The sequence below is a fragment of the Molossus molossus genome, unplaced genomic scaffold (genome assembly GCF_014108415.1).
Source record: "Molossus molossus isolate mMolMol1 unplaced genomic scaffold, mMolMol1.p scaffold_m16_p_22, whole genome shotgun sequence".
In the NCBI taxonomy this organism is placed as follows: Eukaryota; Metazoa; Chordata; class Mammalia; order Chiroptera; family Molossidae; genus Molossus; species Molossus molossus.
Window position 1 is genome coordinate 16,865,117 of NW_023425358.1, and position 12,022 is coordinate 16,877,138.

Below are 12,022 nucleotides of genomic sequence, written 5' to 3' on the forward strand. Positions count from 1 at the left end.
TCAGAAAATAAAAGTAATTTGTTTTAGAACATTAGGTTTATGGAAAAATTAAAATGACTTTCATGACCATATTTTAATATAGTTTATATTACAGGATACAAACATTTCCTTTTGGCCATATAGACACTTATCCCAACTTGCTTTTTTTTTTTTTTTTTTTTTTTAAGAAGCGAATGGCTTTTTAAAAATCTTTATTCTTGTAAGTATTACAGATGTCCCCACATTTTTCCCCATTGACGCCCCTCCTCCCTGCACCTACCCTCTCCTGCCTTCCCCACACTATTGTCTGTGTCTATTGGTTATGCATATATGCATATAAGTTCTTTGGTTTATCTCTTCCCACCCCCAATCACCCTTCCCTCTGAGGTTTGTCCATCTGTTCCCTCCCTACTTCCATGTCTCTGGATCTATTTTGATCACCCAATTTGCTTTTTTAAAATTTGAATACTAGCCTTGACAGATGCTCTGGGAAACTGCTATGGTCAAACTAAGGTTGGGAAATGCCAAAAATTAAGTCACAATGAGATTTCACTTTCAAAACAGAACTTCTGATTCCAAACCCACTCCTTTGCAGACTCTCCATCTCCAAAATGGCAACCCCATCTTCCTGGTTGTTCAAATCCCATGCCTTGAAGGCATTCTGTATTCCTCGCTTTCTCTCACTCGTTACCCACCGCTGTTTTCAAAATATATCTCCTACTGGTTCTGTTTGTCTGGAGAACTGTGACTAGTACAGGAGTCTCCATCAGAGCACCCAACAGCCTCCAATTGCACAACCTGCACAGCTTTGTGGGGAGCAGTGAGCAGAGAGCAGGCCCTGGGCCAACTGAAAGCGCTTGCTGATGGGCTCACACCCAGGCTGGGTGGGGCTGAGTGGGACAAATAGAACCTCTGCAGGCACAGGTTCTGGCCAACTAGTGGCCCCAGAACTCTGCCATATGGCTCCCTGGGAAGACCGTGGTAAAGAGGAGCAGTCAGGAGGGCTGGGGCCTGGCCTGGGTAGGACCCTGGTGAGGGGGAGGGGCTGCTCTAGGTTTGGAGGTCAGGAGTGCTAGGAGTGTGGAAGGGAACAGTGTCACCTCCAGGACCCAACATTTTCTGCTGCTCAAAGCAGGTGTTTCACCACTCTCAGGATGTGTCCTCTCTTCCCGGTTCACCAGCCATGTAAATTTGAACAAAAATCTTATTTCTGTGGGGCTCGGCTTCCTCAAGGGGATGTTGAGATCACTCTCCCTCAGGGACGCAAGCTTGCAGGCTGGCCTCTTGGGCACTGGGTTGTGAGCTTTCAGCAGGTGTTTCCTCCCCAAACGCTTCTATGAGGACAAAGTAAGAGCCACAATTGCCACCATGGGACCATTTCCCTAACTGATGCCGCAAACCCAAATAAGTTTGGGATGGTAGTGGCTGGAACTGGGTGTGCAATGACCCCACCCCTGGGCGGGTGGAGGAGGATACTGCTTAGACCCCAAAGAACCCTAGGAGCTGTGGCTGCACAATTCAGGAAGCAGAGCTTTGTATGTCTGCACCATGTCCTGGGCTCCTGTTCTGCTGGCGCTCCTCACCCACTGCACAGGTGAGAACACCCTAGAGCTTGCAGCCTCTGACCCCTTCCTTTGCCCTGCCCTGCCCCAGGGGTCCATGTTTTTCTGTGTACCCAGGTTGTATCCCTCAGCCAGTGCTGAATCAGCCACCTTCTGTGTCCTCGTCCCTCGGAACCACAATCCAGCTGGCCTGCACCTTGAGCAGCGACCATGATGTCAGCATTTATAGCATCTACTGGTACCAGCAGAGGCCCGGTCACGCTCCAAGATTCTTGCTGAGATATTCCTCCTCTGCAGACAAGAAACTGGGCCCCAAGGTCCCCCCACGCTTCTCTGGATCTAAAGATGTGGCCAAGAACACAGGGTATTTGAGCATCTCTGAGCTGCAGCCTGAGGATGAGGCTATATATTTCTGTGCTGTGGGCATCCAGGGCTTGGAGAACGAGAAGATGGAAATGGAGAGGGAGGAAGAAACGGAGCCTGCTGCTTCAGTGTCCCAGGCACCCCAGGACACGCTTACCATGAACTAAAGACTGAAGGGGTGTGCATACCCATGGAGAGGGCGAGGAGGAGGGTGGGCCTTGGGTTGTGCAGAGCGAAGGAGATGCTCCTTGTCCAGCTAGGCCCTGTTGGAGACTAGATTGGGGGATTAAAGCTGCTTGTGTCTTGGGAAGTTGTTTGGTCTGACTGGTGTGCTGAATTATAACAAGGAGGCCCCAGCTGTTCTGTGTAAGGTCAAAATGGGTAGGAACTACCCAAGGACCAACGTAAGGCAAAGGTCCCAAGAGACTAACTGGACCTGGTCTGCCTGGCTGGAGCCTCTGCTCTTGTGGGTTATGGGGGCAGGGGACTGACATACGCATCTTGAGGGGACACTCTGGCCAAGAACAGGGCCCTCTGCTATCACCTGATTATTCACAGAAGCTGCCTTTACTGGGCCTCTGGGAGGAGAATGAGTGCTGAGTGATAGGTATAGAGCAGGTGCTCCATCGCGGTACTATTGACATTTGGGGCCAGACAGTTCTTTGTTGGGGGCTGTCCTGTGCATTGTAGGATGTTGAGCAGCATCCCTGGACTCTTGCCACTAAATTCCAGTACCTGTGCCTTCCCACCCCTTGTTATGACAGCAGAAATGTCTCCAAGCATTTCCAGATGTCCCCAGGGTGGCAAAATCACCCCAATTGAGGTCTAGCTGAGGCCAACACATGTACTCTTCTTTTTTTAATTTAATTTAACTTTTTTTATTCCTCACCCTAGGATACTTTTTTATTTATCATCAGATAGAGTGGGAGGGAGGGAGAGAGAGAGAGAGAAACATTGATGTGATAGAGCCACATTGACTGGTTGCCTTCCCCATGACCCAAACAGGGCCGGGGATGAACCACAGCCGAGGTACGTGCCCTTGACCAGAACTGAACCCATGACTCATTGGTCCATGGGCCGACACTCTAACAGCTAAGCCAAACCGGCCAGGGCTGTACTCTTCTGACAGGACAGCAGAGCTGGCAATCAGATTTTCTGTGAAGGGCCAGATTGTAAATAATTTTGGCTCTCTGGGCTATATAATCATTCTCTCAGCTACTGAATTCTGTTCTCATAGCATGAAAGCAGCCACAGAAAATACATGAACAAATGCGCACGTTCGTTCCTATTCAGCTTCATTCATAGAAGCAGATGGAGCTGAGCTAGATATGGCCTTTGGGCCAGTTTGCCAACTCTTGCTCCAGAGAAGCACCCCAGTTCCTGCCTCCAGGTTTCAACCAAGCCATGCTTGGTGCATTGATCAAGGTCATCCTCAAATCCTCCTACCTGATGATCCCAGGGATACTAAACCTCTGGACCCACAGAAAGACCTGGAGGTAGGAGGGGTGTGGTATCACCAATTAGCTTGTTAGGTGAAGAGGGAACAGGTGAATTCCTGTAACGCTGGCCCATAGCACAGTACCCTGTACCCCTGGGTGGTGGGTCACACTATGTACAGAGAGGTGCCAGGAAAACCATCTCCTTCATTACCCCAAATTGGCTGAGAACATCCACTTGTCATGGCTAAAAAGACCTAGGAGGATTCCCCCCACAAAAGGCAGGCATGTGTGCCTGAGTCTCTTTTGTAAAACAATGGTCTCACCTCATAACACATTTCAGGTACCTTTGAGCTCTCACTTGATCTGTTGCCTTCCATTTGTGCCCTGAGCAGGGATCAAACCCACAACTTTTTGGTGCACAGGATGACACTCCAACCATCCAAGCCACCTGGCCAGGCCCAGGCCCATGTTTTTAAAGGCCAGCTAGGTGGTCCCAAAGGAACTCTGTCTTCTGCCTGTAACCTGCAGTTCTCCTGCTTTCATCCTTCGTGATTCTGAGAATCCATGCTATGACAATAAACCAGGCAGAAGTGAGGCTGGGATCCTCCATTGTCCTGCCCTTCCAGATTGCTGGAAGGTGAGACCGGGGCCTCGGGCCAGAGTGTGAGTCTTAGCTCTGGTCAGCCTTGGAAGGCTCAGTTGAATTCTAGGCCAACATTTCCAATGTTGTATGTAAAGAGTTTATTAATAGCACCCATTAATTTATATAAAGTGCTTATTTGGGCTTAACTGTAATGGGTGCTCAACAAAATAACAGTGTTATTACTTCTTCATCAGTCCCCAGGCCTGGCCTCTTCCCTTGCCCACTCCCTTCCTTTAGTCTGAGGCATTTCTCACCTTGCTTAGTCTCTAGCCGCCTGTGACTTCCTCTGCTGCAGCCTGTACCACCGCCTCCCCCACTTCTCATCCTCATTACTCCTGGATCCAGCCTTGCCTGCATTCCTTCTCTCTAATCTTGGATTGTCTCCCACTCTCAAAAGCATGTTTGCAAGCCATTTCTGTCATTTCCAGTTTTCTGGTAGCTACATTTTTTTAAAGGTAAAAAGAAACAGGTGAAATTATTATTATTTTTCTTGTTAATCCTCACGCAACTATATTTTTCCATTGATTTTTAGATAGAGTAGAAGGGGGAGAGAGAGAGAAAGAGAGAAACATCAATTGGTTGCCTCCTGCACGACCCCAACTGAGGCTGGGGATAGAACCTGCAACCCAGGTACATGCCCTTCATCAGGAATTGAACCTGTGATCCTTCAGTCCTAAGGCTGATGCTCTAACTGCTGAGCCAAACTGGCCAGACAGGTGAAATGATTTTCAACCCAATATATCCCATATATTATCATTTCAACCTGCAATCAGTATAAAAATTAGTTACAATATAGTTTTTAACCCTTTTTTTAAAAACATTTTTTCAAAATCCTCACCTGAGGATATTTTCCCCTTTGCTTTCAGACAGAGTGGGAGGGAAAAATAGAGAGAGAGAGAAACATCATGTGAGATAAACACATCGATTGGTTGCCTCTCACATGACACCGACCAGGGCCTGGACCGAACCGCAACCGAGGTACGTGTCCTTGATCAGAATTGAACCCGCAACTCTTTGGTCCCCGGGCCAATGCTTTAACTTCTGAGCAGGGCTAAACTCTTTTTTCAAATCTTCCAAATTCAGTGTGTTTTTAATACTTGTGGTTCGTCTCAATTTAGACCAGCCATGTTCCAAGTGAGCAACAGCTACCTATGGCTTGTGACAGGTTGAAGGGAGAAAATTCAGATTCTTTATCATGATGCAGCCTTTGGAGATGACCCAGATTCTGTCCCAAGTCCCATGTCCTTTACGCTCCCCTCACTGTCTGTTTGTGTCATATTAAGTCATCTACAGTTGATCTGACACCTGCTTCTCTTGGTTGGCTCCAAACCTTTGCCCAAGATATTTACTTCCTGTCCCTTGTCAGTGACCTCCAGCTGCCTGCAGGGACTTAGGGTTCCATAATTATCTCAAATCTCACTCCTTGGGCAAGATTTCCCTGACCTGTTTATACAGTTACTGACTTCCTGCGATGTGCAAACATATGTTTTCCTAACTATATTTAGCACCTACCACACAGCTCTAAATTTATGTTGCAAGTCTCTCTCCTCCACTAATCTGCAAATTCTCAGTGGGTCAGATCTATTTCAACTCATTTTGTGTGTCATAAACACTAGATGATAGTAGAGTTGGGTGAGTAGATAAATACGTAAATTAATGCATAACTGAATGAATTCTTGGGTTCCAAAGATCCTGCCATTCCAGGATCCTGTTTGATGGCTAGGGTCACTGTGCTTCCCTAAGAAGGGAAAGCTCTGTCACATCAGTGACTGGCCACATTCCCCCCCCACACACACACACCTTTTAATGCTTGGCATATGACACAAGTGGTTATATTCAGCACCAGGAATGGTGTGGAACGGAAAAGCTTGAAATAGGCCAATGCAGGGAAAGGAACACTTGGGACACTCTCTGAATCAGTAATGGAGAAGAATGATGTGGGAGAAGGTGGGGTTCCCAGACTGTTGGGATCTGCTACCTGGTACAGCAAAGAACTCCCACCCCACACCCCAAGGTTTCAACAGGGCTCCTGACTGTGTTACAGAACAAAGGTGTTGGGTGCTAAGAGCTGTGGTGTGTGCATAGAAATGCTTGATGGAGCTCCCAAGAGTGACACAGAAACACAGAACCCAGTTGGCTTGAGCATGTCACCAGTGGTACTGAAGATGAGGGTCCCAAATATTCTGACCTGAGTTAGACCCTGAGACCCTGGAAGAGAGGATCTGAGGAAGACCCAGGAGGATGGAGTGTGCCAATCAGATAGAGTGAAATGCAAGGGCTCCCTGCACCTACAGAAGACCAGTGTGGCTGTGACATGATCTGGCAAGGTGAGCTATGGGAGATGGCCCCACATAGAGAGGGAGGGTGGAAATAACATGTGGAGGTCCTTTAGGAAACAAAGGGCTCTTATATTTCTTTCTATGTTTCATTTTGTGATGTATGCACAACACTCAAATCCATCGGTTCATTGTGGGATGCAAAGTGCAGATATTTTCATTCTAGCATTTCTTCTTCACTCATTCACTAGAAAACTTGTACAAAGAAAACTTCCACTCATCAATGATTTAGTCACCTAGGGACTGCTCCTACAGCAAAGGCAGGATCAGTGTTTGATTTTTCTCCTTTATTTACCAACTATCAAAATAACAAGTCAGCCCTGGCCGGTTTGGCTCAGCGGTTGGAGCGTCGGCCTGCGGTACAGAGAGACCCGGGTTCGGTTCCCGCTAAGGGCACATACCTCGGTTGCAGTTTGTCCCCGGCCCTGGTTGGTCGTGCGGGTAGCAGCCACTCGATGTGTCCCTTCACATCGATGTTTCTCTCTCTCTCTCTTCCTCTCTCTCCCTCCCGCTCTATCTGAACAAAAAATGGAAAAATGTCCTCGAGTGAGGATAAAAAAATAAATAAATAACAAGTCAGTGTGCCAGTACCACACAACATGAGTTTGTTAGTATCATGAAAAGTTCATGGGTATCAGCATACTTGAGGTATTTAAATCCATGGCAATTATTATAAGTTATTCTATCTTTGGCCAGTACAAGGCCATTGAAATTGGTCTCTAACCAGGAACTTGTTGATATGTCAAAAATAATACATTTAATTTTGTTTTTAGTATTTTAAAAATGTGGGCAAAGACACCTCGACTCCAGCTAACTCTCAAAAGGGTAATGATTTATAACACACTGACTGGAGAAAGAGTACACATGAAGAAAGAGCACTATATTGAGAAAACATTATTTTGCAACCCTCAGTGTGATAATAGTAATGATTAAAGCAAGGATCATAAGTGGGTGCTTAAAACACTGGGTGAGCCCTGGCTAGTTTAGCTTCTTTCTAAACCAACACCTGTTTCCTCCCCTGTCACGAGTACGCCCCAGGTCTGGTCAGAAGAGAAGCCCCAGCCCCAGCCCCAGTCCCACACCGCTGAACTCAGGTGATTCCTGGTCCACTGGACACAGCAGGAGCAGGTGTGCCTCACACAAGGCCCCAGGGACAGGAGCAGGCTGGCAGCTGTGGTGTGGGGCAGTTGAACTCTGGATCCCAACCACAGCACGACAGTTGGTAGATGTCCCGCTGGGAGAGACCCCAGGAGCAATAGCCATGGCCCTGGAGAGGGTGGGGCACTGGGGGCAGGGACCAGAGAAGGCCCAGGGAGATGACAGGGCCATGGCCCAGATGCACTGAGACAGCCACGGCTAGTGAGAGGGACTAAGGGGACCTGCCCACATAATCCTCCCCCCTGGAAGCTTACACCAGCAGGCCAGCCAGAGGTGCCTTTGACCCTGAGCTCAGATGAGGCCCAGGATAGGACAGGTGGGCCATGAGGCCCGCAGGGGGCAGAGCCCTGGCCTCAGGCAGTGCTGGTCCCTGATGCTGCTGGGCCTGGCCTTGGGCACCCATGGCCTGCTGCTCTCTACCACAGCACCTCGGAGCAGGGCTCCCAGCTCTGGAGCCCCGACAAGAAGCAGGCCTTGGAGCCTGTGGGAAAGGTAAGGGGCTGAGTGAGTCACGTGGGGGATGTGAGGGTCTCTGCAGCCCAAACTGGGAGTGGGGGACAGAGAGTGGCAGTGAGGGGAAGGGGAGAGAAGGGAGGGTCAGCCAGAGAGCAGGGGCCTGGGAAGACACTGGATTTATTTAAAAAGTTGACATTTGTTCAGTGTGGATTGGTTTGCACTGATTTTTACTTTTTAATATTGTATTAAAATATTATTTATCTTAATTACTGAGTTTTGGATCCCCTTAAATTTTGTACTCAAGACTAGAGCCTCGTCCTGGTCTTCTGGGTGGGGCAGAACCAGGGGCAGGATGGCCCTGTGGGTGGTGAGTGCTGTTATTCCAGGGTGCCCAGGCCTCCTTCTCTTAGCTGACGAGTCACATCCTCACTCTTCCCCTCGCTGAGTAGGTACCAGACCCTGGAGCATGAGGGCACAAGCTCTGGCTGGTGCCTTGTGGTGGGAGGCACCTTCCCTTACATCTTTGGCTCTTGGGTTTGATTCCCAGTCAAGGGCATGTACCTGGGTTGCAGGTTTGATCCCTGGCCCTGGATGGGGTCGTGTGGAAGGCAACCTATTCATGTGTCTCTTTCACATCAATGTTTCTCTCTCTCTCTCTCTCTCCCTCCCGCCCTCCCTCCTTCCCTTCCTTCCACTCTATCTAAAAATCAATGAAAAAATATCCTCAGGTGAGGATTAATAAATAGATAAATAAATACAAATTAAAAATTGAAGCAAAAAAATCTTATATTTACATCACAAAGACAACCACAGCTGACTGGGCCAACTTCTAAGGTGAAAATGCAGAGATGCTTACATCCAATAAGCCCCAGTGCAACGCCACATTCTCGTATGAGTTGCAGGTTAACATCAGCAAAGCAAAATCTGAGGCTTCTTGAGGTTTTGGAATCTTGGAGGGTGGTTTTGTTGTTTCTCAATAATTTTGAGCCTGTTTTTAACTTTAAAAAGGAAGATTTAGATTCTGTATCTAAGAACACAGGTTTCCAGCCTGGGGGTGAGCAGGGTTGAGAACAGTCATGATCACGTGTAATAAGATGAAGAGAGAAAAAGAACTGGGGTGGGAGAAAAGTGTCCAGATTCATTTGGATGTGGTGAGTTTGAGATTCCTGTTGGCCATCCAGCTGGAAATTGAGGCCATTTAGGCAGCGCGGAGGAGAAGGCTTGGAGCTGGAACAGACTTGAGCCTCACCATCCGGGCAGTAGGGGGAATCCACAGGGTGAGAAGATGGCAAAGAATGGGTCAGTTGCCGTGTATGGGCCGCAGAGAAAGGGAAGCCAGTGGAGGAAGGGAGTGGGAAGTCTCAGATGCCCAGGGCAAGAGAGTCACTGGAAAGAGGAACCCGCTCCGTGTCACATCCAGCAAAACCATAAGGTACAGCAGGAACTGGGGAGGGAATCTCGGATTTGACAGGGAGGAGGGACTTGTTGGTCCTAACTGAGAGGTTTTAGGGAGAGATGGAGGTGAAAACTGGGAGCCCTACCATGTCTCAGCACATGAAACTGTTACTGGCAGACAGTTGCTTGGGAGCCGTTGTTAAATAGGTGAATGGATGCTGGATGGATGGAGGATGGGTAGATGGATGGATGGAGGGATGGATAGATGAACAGAAAGATAGTGGTCTAAGAGCTCAGAGAAGGCTTCATAAAGAGAACAGCATTGTGTCCTGATGTGGGGAGATAAAGGAGAAGGGGTTCTCCACGTGGGAGCACTGTAAGTCATGAATACCTCAATGTCCACGGCTGGCCAGTGGGAAACTGGGGGGAAGGAACCCTCAGAGGTCCTCAAATGAGGCCAGGAGAGATCAGGCAGATCCAAGCAAGTTCAGGACTCATTCTGCCACACCACACAGCCATCTGAGGGGACACGGCACTCAGTGTCTCCATCGGCACTAAGGATTCGGTGGTGACCAGGACGGCCTCAGGGGTCACACAGTGGGTGACTCCAAAGCATAGGTGGTGCCTGCCTCAGAAAGGGGGCCAGGCACAGGGACACCCCGGTGCCTTTTGGGGCCTGGCTGCCAACCCGCCCCACCCCAGCACTCAGCCTTGCCTGCTGTAGCCCTGTGCCCATCGTGCCCGGCAGGTTCCTGCTCCAAACTGACAGTCGGGGGACACGCCCCAGGTGCTGGCCCGGCGGCATTTGGTCAGAGCCTCAGTCACCATGGTATGTCTTCAGCAGCGGGACCCAGCTCACCGTCCTGGGTAAGTGGCTCTCACCACCTTTCCCATCGTGTCCCACCCCTCTGCTGTCTTGGGAAAGTCACTCTCCTCTCTCTGGGGGCTGCTTCCCTCTGTCCTCCAGCCTTGCAGACCGACCCCACTTTCTCCATGGGGTCTGGGGAAGGCAAGTTGGCCTCAGGGTAACCAGTAGGAAGGACCCAGCAGCAGGAGTAGCCACCTCCAGAGACTGACAGTTTGATGTGGCTGGGTCCGAGGCCTGGGCTGGGGGTTTGGCCCAGGAACAGGGCTCCTTTCTCTCTTCCAGGACAGATGCTCGCGAAGGGACCAGAGGCTGTTCTGACTGCCTCTGGCCCTGAAGACAGTGTTGGGCTCCTGAGGTCCGGGCTGATGCTCCAAGCTGGGAGAGCCAGTCAGAAGGCCAGGGGGAGGGCTGGGGCTATGACCCCAACCTCCAGGGACACAGGGTCAACCTGAGGGGAGGCCCGAGGAGGAAAGAGAGAGAGGTGCTGCTCCCTCTAAGCTGAAGCCTCTGCTGGGCTGTGAGGTGCCAGAGGGTAAAGTGGCCAGAAGCCCAGGCCTCCCAGGACGGCAGTCAGAAAGGAGCAGACCCTGTGGGGCACGGATTCATCTGTCCCTGGAACCCCATAACCCCTGTCCAAGGGTGGCCACCCACCTTCCTCAAGGGTGCATTAGACTCAGGAGATGACCACGTGGGGGGCTCAAAGCTACACAGCTGCTCCACGAAGTCAGAAGTTGTCAGAGCTGTGGGGCCATGGAGTCCATCATCTGGAAGAGCGGCACCAAAAATGCAGCCGAGGTGAAGGGTCCTGGGGTCAGGGCATGAGAGACGGAGGCAGGCAGAGCCATGAGGAGCCCCCGGGCTTTGGCTCCAGCCCTCACTGGAGAGCTGAGGCCAGGCTGGGGCCAACCTGGGTGCCCAAGGGTGAAAGGGGGCTCCAGGCCCCATTGTGTGCTGGGCTCAGGCTTGGGGCCTCCTCACACACCATCAGGCTGGGTGGGGAACCCCAGATCACAGAAGAAGCACTGGGCGCCGGAAGATTGAAGTGAGGTGGGGACCTGACGCTGGGCTGAGGGCTCAGGCGGTCAGGACCAGACTCTGCACTCAGACTCTGGAGACCAAGAGGGAGGACAGCCTTCCCTGGTTACAGTTGGGGAAACTGAGGCTACAGATGGAGGGGCTCGACCAGGTCACCTGGGAGAGGTGACTTAGAAGCGCTTCTGGGAGGGTGGGGGCTGTCTGCTGTCCAGGGGCTGAGTGGAAAGTAGGAGACAAGGAAGGAGGGTCCCCTGATGAACAAACATGGACACCATAGGACCGGCCACAGAGGCTATAGATTAGTAGGGGGGCTGCCCCCAAACCCAGACTCTCCCTCTGTGTCTCACATCCCCTCCTCTGTCCACACAGGTCAGCCCAAGTCCGCGCCCTCGATCACTCTATTCCTGCCATCCCCTGGGGAGCTCAGCACCAATAAGGCTACACTGGTGTGTCTCATCAGTGACTTCTACCCCGGCAGCATGACGGTGGCCTGGAAGGCCAATGGCAACACTGTCACCCAGGGCGTGGAGACCACCAAGCCCTCGAAACAGAGCAACAACAAGTACGCGGCCAGCAGCTACCTGAGCCTGACGCGTGATCAGTGGAGCTCCACCAGCAGATACAGCTGCCAGGTCACGCACGAGGGGAGCACCGTGGAGAAGACAGTGGTCCCTGCAGAGTGTTCCTAAGACCTTGAGCCCCCCATCCTTGGGGGCTGGAGCCTCAGGATCTCTGGGAGAGTCTCCCCTCCCACCTTAGTTGTCCCCAGCCTTGCTCCCTGCATACAA

At 50.8% G+C, this 12,022-nt stretch overlaps 1 protein-coding gene and 1 gene segment (V, D, J or C); both read left to right on the forward strand.

Moving 5' to 3' along the window:
* Positions 1-1,527: 1,527 nt before the first annotated feature.
* On the forward strand, positions 1,528-2,071 carry LOC118639863 (immunoglobulin iota chain-like). Its single transcript, XM_036276445.1, has 2 exons — positions 1,528-1,573; positions 1,659-2,071. Exons 1-2 carry the CDS (start codon positions 1,528-1,530, stop codon positions 2,069-2,071), a joined length of 459 nt encoding a protein of 152 aa, XP_036132338.1.
* Positions 2,072-7,775: 5,704 nt separating this feature from the next.
* LOC118640350 lies at positions 7,776-12,022 on the forward strand. The segment is given in 3 exon segments: positions 7,776-7,972; positions 10,080-10,198; positions 11,604-12,022. Coding segments are annotated over 3 exon segments (636 nt in total).